Here is a 26,666-nt window from a genome sequence, read left to right as displayed (position 1 = left end):
TCTTGATGACAGTGAAAGTGGAGAGTGAAAAAGTTGGCTTAAAGCTCAACATTCATAAAACAAAGATCATGGCATCCAGTCCCATCACTTCATGGGAAATAGATGAGGAAACAGTGGAAACAGTGTTAGACTTTATTTTTCTGGGCTCCAAAATCACTGCAGATGGTGACTGTAGCCATGAAATTAAAAGACGCTTACTCCTTGGAAGAAAAGTTATGCCCAACCTAGATAGCATATTCAAAAGCAGAGACATTACTTTGCCAACAAAGGTCCATCTAGTCAAGGCTATGGTTTTTCCAGTGGTCATGTATGGATGTGAGAGTTGGACTGTGAAGAAGGCTGGGTGCCGAAGAATTGATGCTTTTGAACTGTGGTGTTGGAGAAGACTCTTGAGAGTTCCTTGGACTGCAAGGAGATCCAACCAGTCCATTCTGGAGGAGATCAGCCCTAGGATTTCTTTGGAAGGAATGATGCTAAAGCTGAAACTCCAGTACTTTGGCCACCTCATGTGAAGAGTTGATTCATTGGAAAAGACTCTGATGCTGGGAGGGATTGGGGGCAAGAGGAGAAGGGGATGACAGAGGATGAGATGGCTGGATGGCATCACTGACTCGATGGACGTGAGTCTGAGTGAACTCTGGGAGTTGGTGATGGACAGGGAGGCCTGGCGTGCTGGGATTCATGGGGTCGCAAAGAGTCAGACACGACTGAGTGACTGATCTGATCTGATCTGATCTGATGTGGTAATGATACTTTTTTAATGTCTACAGATGTATTTTTTTTTTTGAGAAGCATTAAATACACCTGACTGCTTTAACACTTATACTATGGTATATACTCAACAAATACTGATTGAATGAATGGATAAATGAAGGAGAATTGGAAAGTTGTTCGTCTCTTTCAAAATTTAGAACTACAAAGAGGGAGTTAAATTTCTACCATACTTATCAGAATTAGCTTTTTATTTCAATACTTTATAGTTTTTACCATAAAATACCACTGAATTAATTTGCCCTACTTTGCGTTTGGTATGAACTTTTAAATCAAAGTTGTTACTTTTTGACAGATTAAACTTCAGAGGTAGTGAGATTATGTAGGAGAAAAAGAAAGCTGCAAAGAGTTTTCAAGCTCCAACAGTTTCCTTTTCTTCTCCTTACAACCACACAGTATTTTTCCCCAATATGGTATCATTTTGAATAATATTGGAATTTCTCTTTAGGAGACACACACATAAGTGCTATTCATGAGAAAAGAGCATGGCATACCTAAAAATAAAGCCGTGCTTTGTTTTTTGTAAACCTTGTTTATGTTTATTTTAAATCTTAGGGAAAAGTACACTGTGGGTCTCCAGAGCTGTAAGTGGGTAAATAAAGCAAGTACTGTAATTTTTCAAAGCATTGCTGACTGCCAAGAATCTGATATTATCATTCCAGCTTACAGCAACTCATTTAAGAGTATTAATATCCTGTTATTTGCAAAGGAATTCACAAGGAAACCTAAAACAATTGGAAAGACAATGGAAAATATTATATAGACTTTTAGATGAATCAATGATGATTATACAGACTTATAGATGAAAAATAATGAATTAGGTTTCTGATAAACTGAATTAAATAAAAATGCAGATGAGATAGTCAGGCTTCCATTTCCTTGTTCTTTTTTGTGTTTTGTGACCACAAAGTTATTTTCCTTTGAGGATTTTTTTTCATGGGATTACTTGTTTGGCACAACTGATACCAAGAACCATAGAAGCTGAAAATGGGGTGACAGCCTGGCCTTGCCTACCTATATTGTCCTTTAGTAAGAGATGATTTCTATGGGCCTCTGTGTTGCTCACCTCCAGGGAGCATCATTGGATGGAATGCTCCGAGACTGCTGCCCCCTGGGGTTGTGCAGTGGTGCTGAGCACAAGTACAATCTGTGCTGACTTTGGCTTCAGGAATATTTTCCATGGATGGTTGTAGTAGGAAAAACATTTTCTGATCTTCATGGCATTTATGTTTTTTTAACATTCCCCACAGCCTACAAACAATGTCAGCCCGCCTAATTTTAAATATTTTTTCTGCAGAACTTGAACCAGAAATAAAAGTAGAAACATGATAGGATAGATACCATCCTGTGCAACGAATTTAAAATCTGAAAGTGCAGAGGTTTTTTAAATGGTAGCAGGAAACTGGCCATTCAAGAAGATGGTAGCATATTGAGCTGAAATCTAATTTCTTTACACAATTAGGATTCTTCTTGGAATTCTCAGCTCTTCTCCATTAAGTGGAGATTCAGTATGGAGACTATTTCTTTTGAACTTTCAAAACACTTTTTTCCAAATCCCAGTACAGACAAATTTGCATAAGATGGGTAGTAGACAAGCCCTCAGGTTTAGTGCCTTATATTTTAAGCCAATTAAAGTGCAAAATGCACATGCATTCACAATGGAATGAGGAGTCATTGTCATTTTTAAACATGAAAAGCCTGAATTTCAGAAAGGAAAGGTGCTTGGAAGAATTTGCCAGCTAATTAATATTAAAAATAGAAAACAAAGGTATGTTAATAGAGAAATAATGTTTTTTTAATCACCAAAAATTACTACTGGGAAACAAGACAATTTATCTTTTTTTTAAATTTTATCTTTATTTTGTTCTAATTTTGTCTTTAAAATTTGAGTCTTCCTCAAGTTTTACTTCTGTGATTTTTCCTCTCCCTGTCCATTCTGAAATCTGAATTCTTACCAACATTGTTAGTCTGTAGAGTGTAGTATTATAATTAAGTACACTGGCATTGTGAATTGTGTGGATTGGTTGATAATGGGAGATTCTGTACATGGGTGACTCCCTCTCTCACAACCAGGGTTCCTTGGACAAACCACTTGACTTGAGCTTGTACTGATTTGAACATTTGAGAAATGAAGATAATCATAATATTTGCTTCGTGTGGTTCTTATGAGCAATAAAATAGGAAATATCTGTAAAGTGCATCTGAACACTCATAAGCAGTGCAGTATTAATTGTGTACCACATGTTGTAGCATTTTGATTTTTTTGTTATAATGATTCATGTTAATTACTCTCTAAGGTGTGATATATAAGCATTCATAAAACATATGCTGGCGTCTTTTTCCACACTTGAGTTTTATATATCAGGTTTTCCATTTCCCAGGGTCAGGACCTATATCATTTTTGGTATTGTTTTTAGTAGACTTTATTTTTTAGAAGAGTTTTAGTTTCACAGCCAAACTGAATGGGAGGTAGAGTTCCCATGTACCCCTGCCTCTACCCATGAGCAGAATCTCCCGTTATCAACATTCCCCACTAGAATGGGACATTTGTTATTACTTATAAACCTTTATTGACAAAGTCCATAGTTTACAATAGGTTCATTCCTGCTGTTGTACATTCTATAGGTTTTGACAAGTTTCTGACATATGTCCACCATTCTGGTATCGTACAGAGTAGTGTCACCTCCACAAAACTCTTCTGCACTCTCTCTCTCTCTCCTTCCCCTCCAGTCCCTGCAAACCACGTCATTTATTGTCTCCATAGTTTTGCCTTTTCCAGAATGCCGTCATACCATCAAAATGATGCAATACATAGCTTTTCCAGTCTTTCACTTCTTAATACACATAGACATTTCCCCCATGCTTTGTGATGGCTTGATAGTCCATTTGTGGTTAGTGTTGCAAAATAGCCCATGTCTAGGAGGACTACAGGTTATTTACCTAATGCAGCTGCTGAAGGACACCTTGACTGCTTCCAAGTTACAGCAATTAAGAATAAGGATGCTATGAACATCTATGTGAAGGCTTTTTGTAGACTTATATATATATATATTTTATTTACTAGAGTCTCTCATACAAAGGTAAAGATTTTTAACACTTAGCATTCCACATCTTAGGTCCGAAAGAACTTAAACATAATGTATTAGATACAAGCAAACTGAAGATCAAGTGACCTAGTATTGGTTGTTTACAATCAATACAATGTACCTCCTACTGGGAGGATTCTTTTCTCTTACTGGGAAACTGTCACCTAAATATAATGAAGAAAATCTATTAGAATGACATTTTGAAAATATTACCAAAGATTTGACATGGTGAGCATAAGGACTGAGAATTATTGCACCAAGTGATATAATCAATTTTTTAAAACTAATAATAATAAAAAATAGAAGCTGTAGCCATGATATTTTTCTCATTGTTTTATAACTGCTCATTATAATTTTATTATGACTTTTTTTCCCATAAATTAGGCATTGTGCATTTTCAGTTATGTTTTATATAGTTGGATTTTTGAATTTTTTCCAGTGGCTGATGCCCTCTGAACTGACTGAGTCTTGTGGTTTTCACAGGTTGTGGTGGAGAGCTGTCTGGGGACACGGGCTCCTTCAGTAGCCCCGGGTACCCTAACAGGTACGCCGCCAACAAGGAGTGTATCTGGTACATTCATACAGCCCCTGGGAGTAGCATTCAGCTCACCATCCACGACTTTGATGTGGAGTATCATGCAAGATGCAACTTCGATGTTCTGGAGGTAGGAATTCAGATTGTTTTTTAGCACGTTACAGGATTTGGGGTAGAACCAGAAATCACTCTGCAAAAATCCCCAAATTCTTTCCAGTGGCCAACAGTGTTCTCTTCTGGATGTTGGGGGGCAGGTAATGTGACTGGGAGGTGGTGCCAGGAAACGGAAAGGAGGGAACCAGGGAACCGGGTGAGGGGGACTGAGGAGGGTGAGCCAAGGAGGGGAGCTGCTGTTGTTGGCAACGTGGGCTTAATCCTGCTATGACCTTCCGAGGTCCCATGAGGTCTGTTCCTCAGAATCACCCTTCTCAGGACACAGGCTGAGGCATTGGTCCCCCATCTCCCATTCGCACTGATGGAGGGTGGCACTTGGGATTATCAGAACCACATACTTCCAGTCTGAGAAAGCTCCCTTGGGAAGGCAGTGGCTGGCAGAGCGTGGAGAAGAGGCGAGTGCTTGGTGGGTGGAGGGGAGCAGGACAGTGAGCCGAGGAAGTGCCTGCAACTGCTCCAACCCTGCCACCAGCACTGTATCACAGATAATGAAGATGGCCTTTGAGGATCAATTATAACCAGCTGTTCGCTGCAGGAATCTAGTCATCAGATAATGTCCAAGGACACGGGAAATTCCTGTCACCTCAACCGTAGGGACTGCATCACGACAAGGTTTAGTATCTGGTAGAACTCAAAACTCCATGAAGGCTGTGTGTCTGTTTTTGTTTTGTTTCTCTGCTATACCCTGGGGCCATAGAGCACTTGGCAGATAGTAAACACCTGATGTCTATTTGTGGGATAAATGAAAATCTCCAAGCTTCTGACTGCCATGCAGTGATAATGTACATTTATTGTGATTGCAAAGGGAATCCAACCTCCATTTTCCCACTTGAACGTTAACTAATCCTGGGAGGTAAGAGGGGAATTCTGTCCCCCTTTTACTGCTGTCAAAACAGAGGGTCAAAAAGGTCAAAAAGGATTTTTCCACAACCTTAAGGACAGCGAGTGGAAGAGCTAAGAACTGAACCTACCCACCACTGCACAGTCCACATCAGCCAGTGTCAAAAGACAGAGGTGGGCAAGACACTGAAATGAGCGTGTGTTTATAGGACTTCACAGGAAACTTTAACACTTGAAAACCTTAATTACAAACCGAGTTGTCTCCTTGAAAAGACATGGGGTTCTCAAATCATGCCTTCCCTGAGTGGGCTCAGAGTCAGCAGGAATGGCACTTAGCAGCTCAAGTCTGTGCAGAGGAGGCCGATGCTGCAGAAAGTGACAGAACAAGGGCATCCTTGGGTTCAGCCCAGACCCTCGTCTTCACGTAAGTCCTGCTGCCCAGTCACAACTCTATCTCAGAAGAGGACCAGGTTCTGTGGCGGAGAGAGCAAAGTGGCTCCCGAAATTGATGAAATTCAGCACTCAGAGTGTGAAGTAGAAATAAGGCTCCATGTGGAAGGTTGAAATGCTCCCTCCTGCTGACAAGAATCCTCAGTTGCAGGAACCCTCTTAACTGATACAAAGGGCTGGCTGCGGGGTTTTCCGCAGTAATGTGAAATGTTCCTCACCCTTCATTTTCATATTCCAAAGCCCATGTGATTGCTGCCCACTTGGCAGAATGTAAATGGGTTCATTGTGCTTTGGTTTGGTCACACCCAGTACATGAGAAGGCAAAGGGCAGACCTGATCCCTGCGAGCAGCCTCAGGGGACAGAGCGACAAACAAGGCCCCTGGGCAGCAGTGTTCAAGCAAGATCCCCACAGAAAACTGGAAGAAGAGGCTGCAGTTTGCTGGGGACTTAGTTTTATCCAGACAAGGTGGTTTCACGTGTTCCATCAAACCAGGATTTGAGGGTATACTTTGAAGCCCTTAAATATTTGGGAAAATTTTTTTAAGACTAAAGTGAGTAACTCTTGCTGTAACACTAAAGTGAGTAACTGACTTGCTCTCCTAAACCTTGTTTGACATCTCTGCAGATGCTCAAGAAAGTGCTGTCATCAATCTGGGTTAATTTCTGGAAAAAAAAAAAAAAAGAATTTTTTCCATCCCTCAGCACATGGATGCTGATAACATGTTATCAACAGGTTTCATTTTACCCCTGGCGGGTGTGTGGCATGAAAACACCGCCGGCTTTCTCCACCCATCTGCCCTCCCTCACATCCTCCTCTCTTGTTCTGAGCATAACCCAGTGGGTCTTGCTGTCACCAGGTATGGGCTTACTTGGGTTTCCCCTGATTTAACCAGAGCCGATGGATTTTTCTCTCAAAAACCAGTGTCCAAAGAGCGGCCAGTTGCATTAAGCAGCAGCCCTTTGGTTACTCATAACTCTGGAATGCTGACTTGATTGTAACAATAAATGGAGCTAACAGAGCAGAAAGAAATGTTCAAAACAGATTAAAACCGTAGGCTTTGAAATGCTTTCTATCCTGAGCATTGGCTAAAAACACATGTTTTAATCTCTGATCATCAGGCCAATTCTTTTCCCCACAACGTTGAGTCACACGCTGCAATCCAGCGGACCACACCCTGACATTCTTTCCATCATTTTCCTCTTTTGAAGAGTCATGTGCTAACCATAGGTTTTATTCGTGGAAGTGAAAAGTACCGTTCTTTTGTTTCGGTTAGAGAAACACTGGCCAATTCCACTTCAGTCTCTGAGAAAGGAGCCTAAAGGGGCACAGTGCAGAAAAGGAAAGCCACCCCTCAGTGCAAAAAAAAAAACCCAGACAATCGCTGGTTTTTCCTCCACTGTCTTTGTGAGCCTGACCCAGTAAGAGGGGAAGCGCAGAACGAAAGCGGCAGTGCTCACCCTTCTGGAGGCTTCTAGGCCCAGCCGACTCATTCCTGTTATGTTTGTGATCTCAAGGGGACCCTGAGCAGGGAAAGCAGAATATTTTGCTGACGTGCAAGTTTTCTTTGTTAGAACTAAACCCTTACACTCAGTGCGCTGTCCAAATATGTGCTGCTTGTGGGGCCAACAACTGGAAGCTCAGGCTGTGGGTTTCAGGCTCTGAGCTCTGCGCCCTGGGCCAGGGAGCAGGGGACTCTCAAGGATGCTAAACCAGCAGCAGTGTGGTTTCTGCCCTTTGCCTGTGTGTACGTGTAAAGGGCCACACAGGCCTCTTCCTCCAGACCCCCTCCGATGGGACTGAGGGGGTCGGGCAAACAGCGCTCCTCCTGAGGAAAACCAGCACCAAGCAGCCTGCTCGCTTCATTCCTCTGCAATTACAGCTCTTGTGCTCGGCCCTCCTGAAACAGCGGCCTCATTCATTTTGGCCTGTCCCGCATGGCTGGGGGGAATTAATCAGACAAAGAAATCATTATGGATTCAAATCACACGCTCCTCACCGAAAGTAGGCTGCTTGTTCTCTCCTTCTCTGGAGAACACTCGAGTGATGCCCGCATCAGTCAGCAGCCGCCCTGGGGTGGGCAGGGGCATGGGCCTGAGGATGGGGAGAAACTCAGGGTGGGAGAGCCACGCAGATGCAGGGGGCGAGGGGGCGGGGAGGGCATGGAGCCACGCTTTTCCAATTCTAACCTGAGTCTAGATTTAAATGGATGTTCTCGTGAAGGAGAGGGAAGGGCCCAGATACCAGCATGCCTGAAAACTGTCAGCAAAAAATTGGTCATTCTTCTACACATTCAAGTTTGGCAAGACTGAAAGTAGGGTCTCTGCATCTTTGTGTGATTCTTGTCTTCTTCATCTGCATACCCCAGCCCCCCACACACTGATTATCCAAGGGGCCCTTGAGAAGCCTGTGTGAGAGGCAGCCTGGGCCCTCGTCTCCCCCTCTACTGGGCGGGGCTACACGTCCTGCAAGATACTGGACATGCAGCCCAGAGGACACATGGGGGAGTAATGTGTCACTGGGGTATCAGGTCCAGTGAGACAAATAGTTGCAAGTTGGAGGAGCTGAGGAGGTCTGAGGACAAGTGAGAATGACATAGTGGGGCAGAGACCTGGTGATTGCTGAGCAGAAAGTGAATATTCTTCATCTTGCTCCTGGGAGTGGCCAGGCTCTGGGAGGAAATACAGAGAGGTCTGTAGGACTCCCTCCTGAGGACACCACAGAACACCCTGATAGAGGTTACATTTTCAGTCTCTCTGAAGGAGCAAAAGTTTCATATTAAATCCTAATCTGAAATATTCAGATTGCAAATAGAAAATCCTAAAAATGTAGCAGGGTGATCAATAGTCTTCAATGAACAAACAAAATGGCTTTGTGCTCAGACTATTCCCATGTGCCCAGAAGAATTAGCAAATCAGACGTGATGCTGGACTATCTGCAGTGCCTCTGCCAAAGAAAGCAGGAAATCCTATGCAGACTGGAAAAATTGAAGAGGCGCGATAAGAAGGTTCTGGAGTTATCTCCTCAGTTCAGCTCTACAGTTCTGTCTGATGGAACAAGCCAGCATTTTGTGGGTGGTTGAACCTGGGTGTTCCAAGGGCAGAGGGAATGCCTTTGAAAATCTAACTCAAGTTTATAGCTCCTGCCCACCCAGGGTGGCTGAGATTTCACTCTCTACTAATAATATTATAGAATCCAAAGGCTAGTGGTTATAATTGCTTACATATCTCTCTCAAGTTCTTTCTTCTCCATCCCATCGTAGATCTATGGAGGTCCTGATTTCCACTCACCCAGGATAGCCCAGCTGTGTGTGCAAAGATCATCTGAGAATCCCATGCAGGTCTCCAGCACTGGAAATGAGCTGGCCATCCGGTTTAAGACTGACAGTTCCATAAATGGGAGAGGCTTCAATGTCTCATGGAGAGCAGTCCCTGGAGGTGGGTGAACCAAGGAGGTATCACTAAATTCTTCAGTTGAACCTTTATTTAAAATTTCATGACATATTTAGAGAGTGTTATGAAGGCTACATCTTCTATTACTACTCTGACTTCCCTAATAGGGAGCATTGCTTTGGAATATACATTTCCCTAAAAAACACGATGGAGTTTAACTTCCCAAGAGTCACCTCGTGTGTGAAAACCAGCCAATGCAAGTATGCACTTCCATGGTAAAAGCAGAAGCAGGATGGTTGGTTAGACTCACTTGATCCCCGTGGGATTTCTGCTTGTTTACCAGCCACAATTTGGGCATTAGTAAAGTGGTAAATTACTTTATGCCATGTGTGTGGATGCTTATTAAATACCCAAACTGTAAATGTGAAATTTGCCAATTCCTAGGAATTATTACCTTTTGTTATATAGTGACTTTCTGCCCAAGATCTTAGGCTGTCTAAATAAATGGTTGCAGATTTTTAAACATAAAGTATTAATGCACAACTCTGAGCAGATGTTAATTGATACAACTACTAATTAAAGCAATGTTTACTGAACGCTTGCTCTGTGTCAGGCACTTTTCTAACTATTCCACAAAGACTGTCTTGTTTAATCTTCACAACCACCCACTAAAGGAAGTTCATTTCTTATCCTCATCTTACTAATGAGGAAATTGAAGCTTAGAGAAGTTAGTGGCCTGTCCAAAATCACACAGCTAAAAAATGTAAAAGCAAAGATATGACTCCAGGCTGCCTTATGGTCCTGCTTCTGCAGGTCAAAGGTAATACAGTAAGTTTATTAGGTCTTTCCTAAAGTTAATGATTCATGAATTTAATAAAAAATTATATTTACATAGTGTTTAGATTACCCCAAAATGATTCTCAGTTTTCAGAAAACAGCACTGAATTTTCCCTTTCTGGTTTATATTGTCATAAATCTGAGAAATGGTGGGTCACAAAATTAGACATTGATAGGTATTTGATTACATCATAGGAATTAAAAAACTTAATGGCTGTGCAAAGTCCAGAGTATCAAATTTTTAAAATTAGATGTTAAATTATTTGTAAAATTGTATACTGTTGAATTGGGCTTACCTGGTAGCTCAGATGGTAAAGAATCTGCCTGCAATGCAGGAGACCCAGTTCAATCTCTGGGTCAGGGAGATACCCTGAGAAGAGAATGGCTACCCACTCTAGTGTTCTTGTCTGGAGAATTCCATGGACAGAGGAGCCTAGAGGGCTACAGTTCATGGTGTAGCAAAGAGTCGGACATGACTGAACAACTAACACTCATACTTCACACTACTGAATTATCAAAATTCTTAGAACCAGATGTGTTATTCTTAAAGTATGTTATACTTTCAGAAAACAATGAAGAGGCATTTCATGGCTTTATGAAGACTTGATTTTATTTGCATTATTTTTCAATATTTTGAAAATAATGTGTGGCATCAGTATTTAAAGTATTTGAAGTCTTAGACACCCTTCTTAGTTTTGTTGGAATGCATAAAATAATAGTGAGTATTTAGCTCTTCAGAATGTTTACCAAAGACCACATTAAAATGGTGGTCAAACAAAGTAGCATGTTCTTCTCTGCTCCCAGATAACGGTGAAAAGTTTTGTGCATCAGAGATTCCTCTTATTATTGCATTGGGTCTTTCATCCACAGGTTGTGGTGGCATTTTCCAGGCTCCCAGTGGAGAGATCCATTCTCCAAATTACCCCAGTCCTTATAGGAGCAACACTGAATGTACTTGGGTCATTCAAGTGGAAAAACATCACCGTGTTCTCTTGAACTTCACTGACTTTGACCTTGAACCTCAGGACTCTTGTGTTTTGGTAAGTGACACAAATCTCAAGCATTGTCTCTGGTCAAACCTCTGTCGAAACACTGCCATGTCAAAACAGAGCACGTTTAGTGGATGTGTTGGCTAGGGATGTTTTCCATGTCAAATCATAGGAAACTCAACTATTAGCAACTTAAAATACAAGCACATTTATTTCTTACCTAAACACAAACCGCAAAGCGTCGGACACGACTGAGCGACTGAACCGCACTGAAACACAAACCAGGAGGTTTGTTTAACAGCCCAGTCTCTGCTCTACCACTCTAAGTGAAATGACTTTTCATTTTGTGTTTGTTACCTCTTGGTCCAAAACTGGCTGCAGCAGTTCCAAATACCCTGAGTTCAAATCTGAAGGAGAAGGAGTAGTGTTAGTTGTTTCCATCTTTTTTTTTCAATCAGGCAAGCAAAATTTTTACAGAAGCCCCCTTACAGATAATTGGCCAGAATTGGCTGCAAGAAAGATTAGGAAAGTGTAGTGGATTATGATAGTGAATTGATCAGAGCCACTTTCAGTCAATTATTATTAACTCTCTGAGGGTTCTCTCAAGGTTTCACTTTTCTTGAGCTCAGGATATCTTGATCTGCTGCTTGAACAAATCAGTTCGGGAACAGACTAGATGGTGAGATAGAGCAGAGGAGAAGAGCTATGGCTGTTAGTTGATTCAAAAACTTTCCATCACTGTCAACAACTTTAATACATTTTCACCTGAAACTAATGCCTAATGTGAGAGGGAATTAGGTTGTATTTTGAAACTTTATTTTCTTTACAAAAGATTTTCCATCTTTTATTTGTATTTAGAAAAATCTCATTCAAATATAAACCAGATCCTCTTGGCTAGTGGATCTTTCTGTTTTAGTTTCCTGGCAGTTTCTTATACAAATTCCAACTTGCTAGCTTTCAAATTTAACTCAGGAAAATTCAAAAGTTGTTTCATAACTTTCAAAGTAGTCCAGTCTAATGGAATGGTTTCGAGAATTATTTTACAAGATTAAATCATTAATCTACTTCAAAGTTCAATTGATTTATGGCTATGTATTAACCTTTTAACATGTGTCTTCAGAGTCTAAATTGGCAAAGCCTTATACGAACTTAAGGTGTAGGGCATCCACTTTCCATAATGGTAACTCTCCTGAAAAGGACAATTTTAAAAATTTGAATGCTGTTTTACAGTGTTTTCCTAATGCAACAGGAACTCACAAGGGTAGTGTGAAGTTTCTGAGTTAGTATCTGATAGAGGTATGAGCCTGGTATTTGAGACTGCTTTTGCCTCTGGGCACTTGCTGATCCAGAAGGAGTTAGCAGCATTTCTGAGAACTTTTCAGGGCAAAGGGGAACAAGACTTGTGTCCAGATCTGAATGGGGTAAGAGTACTGATTAAACATCCTGAATCGTAGATAGAATGGAAGTAAAACAGTCTTCACAAAGACCACATCCCAGCTTCCAGTCACCTGAGTGGCCCCCAAATCTGAAGCTATAGGATGAGAGCAACCTTGCGTCACTAATGCATCCAGGCCTTGAACATCTGACCAAAGCATTTTAAACTCTGCTTCAAAGGGAGATAAAAATCATTCCAGACTTCATTTCTACCAGTAATTTTCATATGCAAAGCAAGCAAATTATCAAAGATATTCATATACGTGAGGGATGATGTACTATAAATGAGATACAACATGAATAACAGACAATGGAAATAAACACACTGATATGCCAGGTGCTAAAATTATCAGGCACACAGCTTACTAAGCAACTATGCTTACTAAGATTATGGAGATAAAAGTCAAACTTAAACCTTCTGACAAAGACTGCAAATCGTAAACAGTAACATTGCAAATTGAAAAATACTGAAAATTTAAAAAGTGGATAAATGCAAAAGCTGAAATTAAGATCTCAGTGGAAGGATTTGGGGTTTTTTTGTTTGTTTTATGTTAGACAAATTAGAGATGAAGAGAGAACAAGTGATAGCAGAAGAATCTACCCAGAAAAAATATATATATAAGCAAAGGATGAAAAATACAGAACAGAGGTTAAGATATATATAGGATACATATAAAAGATGTAACATACATTGATAAATGGAGTAGTAGCAATATTTGAAGAACTAATGACTAAGGCTTTTCTAAAACTAATGAAAGACATCCGTTTATAAAACCAAGAATGCCAAGGAACCCAAACAGCCAAGCAAGATACATAGAAAGACATACTTACCTAAAAAAACTTCAAGATTTTAATCTAAAAGATCAAGAAAAAAAGATTACAATCAGCCAGGGGAATTGGTGAGTGGGGGAACAAAGTATCTTTTAGGAAGTGGCAGACTGAGTGCTGACTTTTCAGCAGTGATGATTGAAAGGGAAAAAGAGATGGTATTTTAAATTTGGAGCAATAAAATAACTACCAACCAGGAACTCTGTACTCTCTTAAAATAACCGTTAAATATGAAGGCGGTGAAACAATCCATTGAAACAGTAGAGGTGCCTTCAAGAGAAGTTTGAATGGACCAGAGACATCTTGTCTACCTTACAGTTGTGCCTCTGGTGGGTACTTCTCCATCTCTTTCTCCCTCCTGCAGTCTATTTGGTTCTAGGTACAGTTTCTTCTCTCTGGTAAAGTCCATAATACATACAATTCAATAAACAAATGTATGTGAAGAAAATAAAGCCTAGGTCAAAGGCACACCCAGCATGGCGGCCCCGTTTCCCCTTCTGTGGCCGTGAGTAGGATTTTCCACCTATTTATTACATAATATATAAATACACAGACTGGGTTTTCTAGTAACCGTGGCTGTATCTCAGCATGCAGCTGGGCTTGACTTCATAAAATGTAGTGAGAGGAAACAAAAATGAGGATGTAAAACCTCAAATATGATCTGGTCTTTAGGCATGAAGATAAGAAAATGAATCCTCATACTGGTCCTGGGAGGAGTCCAGTCTGGCAGATGTGCTAAAATACAAAATGTAATAGTCCACACAGGTTGTCAGGATCAGGGCATTCTGTGTGAAGTAGCTGGGGTCTCCCAGCCAGTAGGGGGATGGAGTATCAGAAGCAGATGCTGATAAGCCCTTGAGCCATACTTGGATGTAAAAAGTGAACTGCACCAGCAGTGTGGGACACCATAGCGCCATGGTTAAGAACTTAGCTCTCCCTGGTGCTGAGCCTGGATTTTGCCACTTTTAGCTGTGACGTCCGGGAGAAAGCTAGTCTTTCAGCTTCAATTTCCTTAATCTGCAATGGGGGCAGTATGAGTAACCATGTCAGATTTGTTGTTGGGATATTTAAGATCATATAGGTGATCTGCTTGTCACACAGCAAGCCCTCCCCCCAGGGCTTCCCTGGTGGCTCATTGGTGAAGAATCCACCTGCCAATGCAGGAGACATGGGTTTGATCCCTGGTCTGGGAAGATCCCACATACCGCAGAGCAGTTAAGCCTGTGCATAACAACTATTGAGCCTATGCTCTAGAGCCCAGGAGCTGGCACTAACACAGAAGTGGATGGAATCCTATAGAGGAGTATTTTTTAAAGAAGAAGGGATCAAGTAAACCCTTGGCCCTAAACTACCATTTAGGAGGAAGATGGGCTTCCCTGTGGCTCAGAGGTAAAGAACCTGGCTGCAATGCAGGAGACACAGGAGACATGAGTTTGATCCCTGGGTTGAGATGATCCCCTGGAAAAGGAAATGGCAACCCACTCCAGTATTCTTGCCTGGAAAATTCATGGACAGAGGAGCCTGAAGGGCTACAGTCCATAGTGTCACAAAAGTGTCAGACATGACTTAGCAAGTAAACGACAACAGGGAGAAACAGAAGACAAGGACACTGAGCATTACCCAAAAAGACGGGAGGAGAAGCAGAAGAGAGTGGTAGCACAGGAACTAAAAGTGAAGTCAGTTTTCAAGAGTGGGTGGGCAAAGGGACCAAGTCCAGCAGAGGTCAACCAGGACGAGGCTGAAAGGAAGCCCCTGGATTCAGTCTTTGATGACCTTGTAAGGAGCAGGACTGGTGGAGGTGGTGTTGGAAAACTCCAGATTACAGTGGGTTTAGAGATACAGGAGCTTCTTAGCTTTTTCTCAGAACAGTGGACATGAATGGTAGAGAAGGATAAAGGGTAATAGCCTATGGGAGGCAGGACCCATGGAAAGTTGTTATTATTATTTTTAGTTGTGAAGGAGCTTAAGCATACCTGGACTGCAGGGTGCTGGTCACAAAAGAGCAGCTGAGTATAAGACGTAAATGGAGGAATTGATGAAGTCAGTTACCAGGGCAGAGACCTTAGGAAGGACCTGACTGGTTCCGTAAATTTCATATTTTCAGAATGAGAAATTTGAACCTGTGGCCAACTGTAAGATTTCTTTTCAGATTGGCAAATTTATTTATATTTAAAATTGTATAAATCATACACAAGCTAAGTCATTTTTGTTTATCCAATTTGTAATTCACTTCCACAAAAAGAGGGCTTCCCTGGTGGCTCATATGGTAAAGAATCTGCCTTCAATGCAGGAGACCGGGGTTCGATCGCTGGGTTGAGAAGATTCTCTGGAGAAGGGCATGGCAACCCACCCTAGTATTCTTGCCTGGAAAATTCCATGGACAGAGGAGCCTGGCTGGCTAGTTCATGGGGTCACAAAGAGTTGGACACGACTGAGTGACTAACACTTTACTAAAAGATAAAGAAATGTGAAAAAGGACTATTCAGATAAGTTGGGGTAGAGCTCTGCTGGGTAGAGTTGTCAAGTGGACCCAATTATGGGAGTAAGAGGTTTGGACACGGCAGGCAATGTACTGGAAAGGCTGGGAGCTTGGCTTCAAGTATTACTGAGCTGTCCAGGGGTTCATGAAGGCAGGCATTGAGGCACCAGCCATTGCTCTTTATAGCTAGATGGACACTGGATGTGAAATGTCCCTAAAAGTCCAATATCTTACATAATATCTCTGTAGTCTAAGTTCATACAAAGCTAGTCATTCATTGTGGATACAGTCAAGTTAATATCTTAGTTCTGCTACTTAGAGTCATTAGTAAAGAGAAAAATATTCAACTGCCAATGATGTTGCCAGATAATGTTTGTGTTCATGGATTTTTAATAGATCTCAAGTGTATTATTCAATACCAAAGTAAATTATGCTTGAATGGGGCCAGCCATCAGGCTTTTAAACTTTCTTTAACAATTTGGATTGTCAGAAGTGGAAATATCCTTTTTAACAGTCATTGTGTTTATTGAATACATAGAATGTTAAGATTAAAAGAGGAGAGGTTAGAGATAATTTACTGTCATCTGCTTATTTGAAAAATAAGAAAATTTTGGTGCAAACAGGTCAGGATTAAGACCAGGTAGAAATTAATATCTGGAGAAGGCAATGGCACCCCACTCCAGTATCTTGCCTGGAAAATTCCATGGACAGAGGAGCCTGGTGGGCTGCAGTCCATGGGGTTGCTAAGAGTCGGACATGACTGAGCGACTTCACTTTGACTTTTCACTTTCATGCATTGGAGAAGGAAATGGCAACCCACTCCAGCGTTCTTGCCTGGAGAATCCCAGGGATGGGGGAGCCTGGTGCGCTGCCATCTATTGGGTCGCACAGAGTCGGACACGACTGAAGCAACTTAGTAGCAGCAGCAGTAGCAGCAGAAATTAATATCAGAACCAACACTACAATGCAAGCAAGCCTAAGTAAGAGTAAGTATTTTGGTAGAATATAACAATTGTGGTCTATCTGCAGAAGACTGAGTCACAGGATAAAGCACAACTGAAAAAATAGGAGGAGATAAAACAAGGGTTACTTTGGAACCATTCAGAACTTTTTCAGATGAACCCATACTTCATTTATTAATTTTGGGAAAAATGTTAGGATCTCAAACATGAATTCCAAAGTGGGTTTCCTTTGAAGTCAGTGGTCTGCATTCCATCAATCCATTTGGTCTTTGGTGTCCACTGTGTATGAGACTCTACCAGGAAGTCATGTCCAGGTTCAGCACCACCACTAACTCTCCATGGGCTGGGGATGCTAGTTTGCTCATTTATCAAATCAAGTGCCTGGGGAACCAGCAGAAAGAGGAGACCTTGGGGAGAGGATCCAGTTCTGAGTTGTGTTTGAAGAGGAGAATAAGGGAGGAGTTGGAGAAACAGACTCAAAGGGGCAGGTGATGTCAGTAGTGGATCCATCCCGGAGGTCACAGTCTGACTCCTCAGCTTCCGTTCATCCTCTGGGGCACAAGTCCATCGGCAGTGGTGGAGGGGTCCTCTCCACACTTGTTCAGAAGAGAGCTCTTCTTGAGGGAGGTCTCGTCTCCAGAGGTCCCCAGTGGACACAGTGTAAACCCAAGGGAGCCCCAAAGCCCCTCACTCTGGCTGCAGGGAACTAGAGGCACAATTTTCAGCATGTAGAAGAAACCGATGAAATGGAACAACAGAACAGCAATACACAGCCTCCATCCCATTTCACGGAACCCGCAGCGGCAGTGTTTGCCAGAGGATCGATCTGTGTGATGCATGAATGACTACCAGATGCATGGCTGAACACAGGAATATGGAAACTGTTGTCATCTCTGCTCTTACAACGATCAGTGCCTCAGTGGAAAATTGAAGACGGCACATTTGGGAGTGTGTTGAGTGGAATTCACCTCCTGGCACAATTGTTGATATTCAATCTCAATCTTTTGAGCCACATGAGAAGAACTTAGATAACATTGCAGGAGCATGTCTTCTAGAATTTCATGCTGCTCTAATGAAAACAAGAGAGAAACTGGGTTTTTTGACTGCTATTGAAATGGTGATGGCATCGTGGGGAAACTCATCAGAAAGCTCAGTTTATATTCAGGTTTCAACTAATTTGGTGATACAGTGCACTTTCTGCTCAGTCCCTTTGAGTGCCCGGCGTCGTTAACCTCTGGCTTCCCTCGATGACACACTGTGAGCCTTTCTTGCTCAGGCGACAGCAGGACCCACCGGCTGAGCAGAACTCTGTACAGTCAGCATGAACACGGCCCCAGTAGGTTTCCTTTCACGAAGGCCGAGGATTAAAGTGACCTCCGACCAACAGCTTAATTGCTTAATTAGAGGCTCTCTCCGGAGCCTTAAACTCACGTAGCTCTGAGAGCTCTTATTGATCTCGGAGAAATGCAGCAGTAGCGCGGCGTGAGATGAGAGGGGAAGGAGGGCAGCTGGGCAGCAGGACGACTGGCCCCAGAGACTCTGGCTTCTGATTCCAGCATCCTCTTTGCTCAGCACAATGGAATGTCCGCCTTGTGAGAACCAGTGGGGAGCAGACGAAAGCGAGCAGCCCACAGCCCTGATCTGGCCTCTCATCTGGAGAAAATATCCTCTAGGGATACAGGACCTAGGACCAAAAAAAATGCAGCACATGTTGAGTCACGGTTTGCTTTCTGAAGCTACTCTAGGAGAAAGAAAGCAAAATGTTGGATTTGAACTAGAGAATACCAGAGCGCCCCAACCCCCAACCCCACCCTAAAGCCACAGTGTTCTGTTTTTGTTCACATTACTTAACATTGAGGCTCAGGGCAGGCGAATGTGAAACACAGTATCTTTGTTTTTATTTTTTAAGACCCTACCTATAATGTGTTTCCTTTGAAAACATTCATTGTTTCTAAAACTGAGCAAAAAGACACAGGGATAAGAGAAGTCAGTGCTTCAAAGAAGCAACTCTTAAACAGTTCTTCTTTAAACATTTATTTTAAAAATAAATCCAGGACAGAAATCAATCTCTTTCCTGTCCTCTCCCTTTTGTATTTTCCCTTTCTCCTTCACTTCTCACCATAGAAAGCTAACTTTCCATTTGAGGATGATTTCTGATAATCTCTGTTAAACATTTTATTTTATAGTTTGCTTTTGGTAACCCATTTAGCCCTATCTTGCCTCCCGGCGCCAAATGAGTTACCAAAACTGTGCCGGCACTTTACATCCCCAAAGGGAAAAAAATTAATAATAACTGAATTGGAGCCAGTGTCCTTGGGTCTGTGGACCCAAGCTTTGTTTTGAGCTTTGTTTTGTTTGCATTTTAGCTCAGAATCTCTTTAAATTCTTGTTTATTTGTAAGAATAAAATGAGCTTCTTGGGTTTCTTTTCCTACCAACATTTCCAGTCATCTCTGAGTCCCTGCTTGCGACAACTGCAAATTAGCAGAGTTTATTGTCTCCTGTAAACTGTGAAGCTGGAGTGCCACCACGTAGAACAAAGACTCAGGAATAAGAGAGACCCGACACCAGATGTGTGCTGTGAATTTGCGATTTCATTTCAGAGGAGCATAGCTGGAAAATATCACTGACAGAGGAAACGGATGCTTCCTCCCCGTCCCCACCCACAAGAAAAGCTGCTATAATGAGTAATATTTCTATTTCCTTCCTTACCTACATTTATGGCTTTAACAGCTTGGATAATTTCCTGGCAGATTCCCCTCCCTATCACTTAATATTTCCTCGGTCTTGGCACAGCTCCCATTCCCTAATGGGGATTCCATTTGCAGCCATATTAGCTTCTTCTGTATGTATGGCACATGTGGATACATTTCACGGACTCTCATCCTCCACACTGACCTTGCACCCTGATGAGAATGATGTCTTCTGTACCCTTAGATCTTAGCCTCTGCCACACATTTTGACCCCGATAAGCTTCAAAGTAATCCAAGCAGTAGACACATGTTGCGAGAATGAATTAAATAAAGGCTAAAGACCAGGTTAAAAGCATGGGCGAAGTGAGGAAAGAAGCCTTGCTGGTCCAGGGAGGCTGTGTTATACTAGAAAAAGGGCAGGAGTGGATGGAAATCTGGATCTAAGACTGGAGCCAGGAGTTAGGAATCAGGGATTTTGATGTTAGGTTTAGTGATGAAATAGCATCACGACTCAACAGACATGAATTTGAGCAAACTCCAGGAGTTAGTGAAGGACAGAAAAACCTGGTGTGCTGCAGTCCATGGGGTCACCAAGAGTCGGCCACACAATTTTGCAACTGAACAGCAACAACCTGGCCCCTGTACCCTTTGTTCCAGCCTGCTCAGATAACCATGCCAGGAATCCCGCGCATGTGCAGTGGGTGGGATGCATGACAGCTGCCAACCACTCCAGAACCCACCCAGGCCTTGAATGAGACTTTCTGAAATGCCTTTAAGGATGCAAGCTTGTGGGTCCAGAGAAGAGAGACTTGAGTTCAACTCCGTTTCCCAGGATTTTTTTTAAGGAGACTGTGGACATATTACTTTAGCTTCTTAGAATCATAATCTCTCAATATTCTGTTGTCAATGAGTAAAACTTGATTTTTATATTTTTGGTTGTTTAATGATAGTTGATCAGACGTCAGGCAGAGGGGATTTGTATAGTGGCTCCACCCTACCCAGCGTGTGACTGTGAACAAGTTACTTATATCTTCTGAGCCTCAATTCTACCAGCTGCAAATGGAATTGTAAAAAAGAATTTGAAAAAATATACCTAAAGTATTAATCACAGTGTCTGGTACAGATAAGTGTTAGCTATTGCTGCTGATTTTTCTATTACTACTATTTCTAGTTTTGTTACTACTCATGCTATGTTAAAGGTCTTAACTTATCTTTTTTAAAAAACAATATTTATAGATTTCCTGGCTGCGCTGGGTCTTCCTTGCTGCATGCCGGCTTTCTCTAGTTGCAGCAGCGGGGACTCCTCTTTACTGCTGTGTGTGGATTTCTCATTGTGGTGGCTTCTCTTGTTGCGGAGCACAAGCTCTAGGCACGTGTGCTCAGCAATTGTGGAGCACGGGCTTAGCTGCTCCGCTGTATGTGGAATCCTCTGAACCATGGATCCATCAAACCTATGTCCCCTGCATTGGCAGGTGGATTCCCAACCACTGGACCACCAGGAAAGTCCCTTTATCTCACATTTTTGAAAATTATGAACCTTAGATACACAGACCTGGATCCATAATCCCCAGTTCATTGGTAACTATCTTGATTAGTTTATGAGCAGACTCATTTTATCTTAAAGTATTTTTTTAAAAAATCTTAAAATATATATTATAAAATTTTTGCACGCTCTTCAGTGTATCATCTCAGTGAATGTTTTCACTTCATAAGTGGGTTATTCTCATACCATCTAAAAGATTCACAAATGCGTTGCAAAGGAGAAAATGGTAGTGCAGTAAATGAAAATAAAAGCATATTCATATACATTCACAATTTGCATGGAAAGCATAACTCTGAAGTTAAGATGGCATTGGCATACTTTGGGGAATGTAAAACATGCTGTGTGTTTTGCTTTTGAATTAAAATAGTTTCCTTTGCTCCAGTTTATGCTAATTTTAACCCACATATATAGTGGGTTTATTTTCTCCCTGAGGAAGATGAAACTTAATAAAAGAAGAAGATAGATGCAGTAGAAGTACTTTCCCATCTCTACACACAAACATTCTGAGAGTACTTTTTCAAGTTTCTAGAAATGAAAATGCAAACATTTCTGAGGAAGCTACTGTTCATTTTCCCTTCGCCATGTGTGTGCTGTGACGCTATGAGCGCTGTGTTTCCGTGAGGACCACAACTCACCCCGTCACCAGGGCGGATCCTGGTGGAGCGGGGCTGTGGGCTGCACTTCTACACGTTGCATTTGGATCAGGCACTCTCCTTGGTTCTCAGTAAGGCAGAACCTGCGATGCTCATCTTTATTCAGTACACTTTACTTTTTTGAAAAAGATTTTTGATGTGGACCACTTTTAAGGTCTTTTTTGAATTTGTTACAGTATTGCTTCTGTTTTATGTTTTTGATTTCTTGGCCACAAGGCATCTGGGATCTTAGCTCCCTGACGTGGGATCAAACCCATGCCCTGTGCATTGGAAGGTGCATTCTTAACCCCAGGACCACCAGAGAAGTCCCTACTCACTATGATCTTAAAATGGACTGGGATACTCTTCCTTCCTTTTGGGTCGGGTGTTACATTTTAGAAAGCACATTGCATGGTGGTGATTGTTTGGAGACCGAATTAAAGGGGGACACAAATTCAGGCAGGGGGAGTTTCAGGCTGCTGTAGTGACCCAGGCAAGAGGGGATGAAGTCCCACAACAAGACACTTGGTGTGGGGGAGGGGAAGGGGTCCAGGAGACACAGCAGAGGGAGAGCTAACAGAACATAAGGCTCCATTCCATGGAGGGGATGAGGCAGGAAGTGAAAGGGGCAGGAGGACTTAGGGGGCGGGGCGAGGACTTCAGTTTGAGACAGTGATTTCCATGGTTGATGGGACATACCAGCCGTGTTGTCTGGAATGCAGTTGGATATCCGAGCCTAGAGCTTGGATTGAGGTCTGGACTGTAGTTGCAGATACTGGCCAGCTAACAGATGTCTTGGAGATCTTAAAACAAAAACCGTATCCTGGATAGAGTCCTGTCAGGCAGCAAAAGGCTAGATTAAATGGCATTAATGTCCATCTGGCTTTGATATTGCAGCTCAGTTATATGAAGAGCATATTTTCATGTCTCTGTGTGGGATCACTTATATGTCTGCCTGGCTAAACACATAAACATTTTTAAATATATGCATTATTTAAAATTTTACATGTTCCTCATATCAAATTTCTAAAATACAGAAAAGAAAAAATAAGAAATGGACACCATCTATAATACTGCAAAGCAGAGACAATTAACATTTTGGCTCATTTCCTACAGAAACACACACATGCAAGCAGCACACCCTTATACCCACATACACAAAGGGAGTTAAGAGAATACTGCACATCATTTTGTATCCTGTCTTTTTCACTTAGTTTATTTAATACATTTCTTCTTAAAAACAGTTTCTTTGGCCCTTTAGTCAGTTACATGAACACCCTAGAATTGAGTTAACCACTAGCTTATTACTGACCACTTGCTGCTGCTGCTAAGTTGCTTCAGTTGTGTCCGACTCTGTGCGACCCCATAGACGGCAGCCCACCAGGCTTCCCCGTCCCTGGGATTCTCCAGGAAAGAACACGAGTGGGTTGCCATTTCCTTCTCCAATGCATGAAAGTGAAAAGTGAAAGTGAAGTCGCTCAGTCGTGTCGGACTCGTAGCGACCCCATGGACTTCAGCCCACCAGGCCCCTCTGTCCATGGGATTTTCCAGGCAAGAGTACTGGAATGGGTTGCCATTGCCTTCTCCAACTGACCACTTAGACAACTTCTATTTTTTGCTTATTATAATAATACTTGGAAGAGCATCTTTGTATGTATATCTTAATCTACATTTCCTGTAATTTCCTTTATATAGATTCTCTCTTCCTTCAGGAAAACTCTATTACAAAATATGTTGAGTATACAGAGAAGACTACACAATGCACATAAAGTACAGCATGAACAAAAACATTCTCTTTGCTAAATCTCAGTATTTTACCATGCTTGCTTCAAGTTCTTTCTTTTCTTCCCCAAAAGAAATGAATTGCTGAGGACACAGTGAGGCCCCATGGGCAAACCACACTGATTCCAGTCCCTGCCCCTGGCGCAGAGGAAACCATTTATGAGAAATTGGTTTATGATTCCCATGGCTGTTTTGGTACTTTTTCATGGTATGTGGTTTCCACATACAGTATGTAGTATTGATCTGCATGTTTTCAAACTTGATGTAAATAATACAACATGACACCTATTCTTCCATTCACTCCTTTCATTTAACAACCTGGTTTGACCATTTTTCTACACTGTGCTGTATTCAGATCTAGCTCATCGTGTTTGCCACTATACAAGATTCTCCTCTATACCATGAGTCATGGACCCATTCTACTGTTAATGTACTTCTAATTCTTCTAATATTGTGCTGGGGCAACCCTTATAGCAGGGAACATTATTGTCCATATTTTTTAATCCAATCATACAAGAGTTTACCTCAGGTAGCTATCTGGAAGTGAAAGAGTTGGCTTTTACATTTCCTCTGTTGCCAAATTCCACTGAAAAATGTATACATGAGAATTTATGTCTTTTAAGTCACTTAATTCTGGTGAACAATATGTACTACAATTTTATGTCAGTCCCATTGTACAGATTAGGTGGCTGAAGGATAGAGAAAGATTTGTCCACAGTAACATCACATGGCATCTCTCCCATGGCAATCATTCTCTGAGCACCTGCCAGGGTGTTTTGCTAAATAAACTTACCTTCTGTTTTTTCTCTTTAAAAGGGATTCTGCCACCTGCTTTTAAATAATGCATACTCTTAAATAATATATATTTCCATCATCAGTAAGTACATGGAAAGGTGAAAGTTTCCCTTTGCTTGGCTCCTTTATTTTCTCAAATTGTCTCTGGACTCTGACCTTTGGCATCCATACATATCATCAGAAAGGAGTGCTAATCTCTAAGCTGAAAGGTTTTCCTTCCCATCACTTTGTGCTGGAGTTGACACTTTGAACTTTGAAAGGGGGTTGATATTTATTCAAATCTCCTTAACATTTAAAACATCAAGTATTGAAGTCCATAGAAGTTTGACTCAGTTCTGACTTCTGGCCACAGCTCAGGGCACTGATACTGGATACTCTGGGACCTGGGGTGGGTCCGGTGTCCTTTGCCACCTTCTGCCTTCCTACTTCTCTCGCAGTGCTGGTGAAGGGCTGGCATAGCTGGCAAGAGGGCACCTGGGCAGGTGCGTGTGGCTTGGTCCCTGCCTGACTGGAACCTCCTCCACTGCCCACAGGGCCCAGAAAGCAGTTCCTCTTGTCCTCCTTCCCCCTGTGAATGGCCTCTTCCCTGCCATCGTGCCTGCTGTGCATTTATACAGCCCAGTCCACAAGAGAGGAGCAACTTGTTTTCTTAACTCTGGGTTTTCCACACCCTCAGTCCTGTACTCTTACATGTATATTCACTTACTCATTTGTTCATCAGGCATTTGCTGTTTGTTATTTGCCTGGTTCTATTCTTTTTTTAAAAAAAAATCTCTTATTTTTGTATGGTAATGGTGAGCTCAGGTATTTTGAATGTGTTTGCTGGTATCTGGAAATTTGACAAACTCTGGATACTTTGTCAAGATACTGATTAACTTCCAGAACTTAGTTTACTACTTAACCAGGTCTGCCTCTGTTTTTAGAGCTCCTGTAGTTGGAACTCCAGGGATGGTGGCTACTTTTTCTTTTGTGGATTCATAATTTTATTCAAATTTTTATTTTACTAAAGTTACCTAGAAATGAGTTGGTTGTACTGTATAGTTTTTTGTTTGTTTTGTTTTGTGTATTTCTCTGACTTTTTCCACCTAAGCGACAGATCAGAAAATTAATTCCCAGGCCTAGGAAACCCTTGGCAATAGACTTCAATAAGACTATAATAAGACTTAAATAAGTTATACGAATATGTTATACATGTAGCCAATAATATAATTTGCTAACTTTGTTTTGGAAACTAAATGGAAGTAAAGGAAATGTATATTGATAATTTTTATGACTTCAGACTTTTTAAAAATAGCAACAAGTTTTCTCATATTTTCTTCCCTCCAGTTTCTTTCTAATTTTATAAATTAAAACTTGATTTAATATTACATGTGTTAAGAATTACTCTTAAATAAAAGAATTGCTCTTCCAAACTTAAAGAAAAAGACTCAGCTCTCTCCTTAATAACCTGAGGTCATATACTTTCATAAAATGGTAATTAGGAGCTTATAACTTAATAACTATTACACACCATTTAAAGAGAAGTAACGTGAAGTGATACAGCATTTGGAGAGAGAAGAATTAAGTTTCGGGCTCTGCCACTCACTGGCTCTTTGATCTTGGGTCACTAGCTTCCATTGCCACTGTTGCCCATTGGATGAGACAGTAGTTTATTAGCTAGCACACTTGGAAATCTCACTTTCATTACTAAAAAAAAAAATCACATAGTGTTGAAGAGTAGTTTAGAGGTATTGCAATGGTGCTTGTAAAATTACAGCATGCTAATCAAATGTAGGGTGTCACTGGTATATAATTTTGATGTAGGGACATTTGGAAACACTCATCTTGATCCATTCCTTGTGAAGCAATGCCCCAGCCATGTGAATTTCAGCCCAAATCCTGTGATTCCTGAATCTCTGTGTAGGAAGGTTGGAAATATGGAGACCTGCTAGAAAATGTGCTCTTTCAAAGAATCCCCAGGGAAATGGCTCATTCATGTGATTTTCTGAATTTTCTAATTCTATTTTTTTCCTTATTTTTTTCTTTTTTTTAATTAAAAAAATTTTTTTTGCCATATATCAACATGAATCTGCCACAGGTATACATGTGTGAATTTTCTAATTCTAATCTTCATTTTCTACTGTCCTTATTTTGTCTTAAGAGGATTGCAATCAAAAAGACAGCTTAGAAAGGGATGGAACAGTATCTGCTACTCACCAGGCCTCTGAATTTGGAGAAAAATAGAGGAAACTAGAAGAGTCTTGCCTTTGTGAGTTCATGGACTTGTAGAAATCCTCTAAAAGTGTGTGTACTGTTGATGATGGTATTTGTTCTTCTTAGGAACTGTGTGATTTGTGACATTAGTGAGGTCTCTGTGCATCTGTGATCTTATTCTTGAAAATGGAGAGTCTTGGGAGGAGAAAGTGATAGTATATGTGAAAGGCTGTGTCCAGTTCCTGGCACATAG

General features: G+C 41.5%; 1 protein-coding gene across 3 annotated transcripts in view; it reads left to right on the top strand.

Annotated features, from left to right (window-relative positions):
* CUBN (cubilin) overlaps positions 1-26,666 on the top strand; it is a 290,799-nt gene that overhangs the window by 139,763 nt on the left and 124,370 nt on the right. For all 3 annotated transcript variants that reach the window (XM_070800876.1, XM_070800875.1, XM_070800877.1), the window contains exons 29-31: positions 4,341-4,522; positions 9,118-9,292; positions 10,955-11,124. In XM_070800876.1, the coding sequence (XP_070656977.1) occupies positions 4,341-4,522; positions 9,118-9,292; positions 10,955-11,124 (527 nt within the window). The remainder of the gene's footprint in view (positions 1-4,340; positions 4,523-9,117; positions 9,293-10,954; positions 11,125-26,666) is intronic.

Source organism: Bos indicus, chromosome 13 (genome assembly GCF_029378745.1).
Source record: "Bos indicus isolate NIAB-ARS_2022 breed Sahiwal x Tharparkar chromosome 13, NIAB-ARS_B.indTharparkar_mat_pri_1.0, whole genome shotgun sequence".
Lineage (NCBI taxonomy): Eukaryota > Metazoa > Chordata > Mammalia > Artiodactyla > Bovidae > Bos > Bos indicus.
This window is presented reverse-complemented; position numbering and strand designations above follow the sequence as displayed.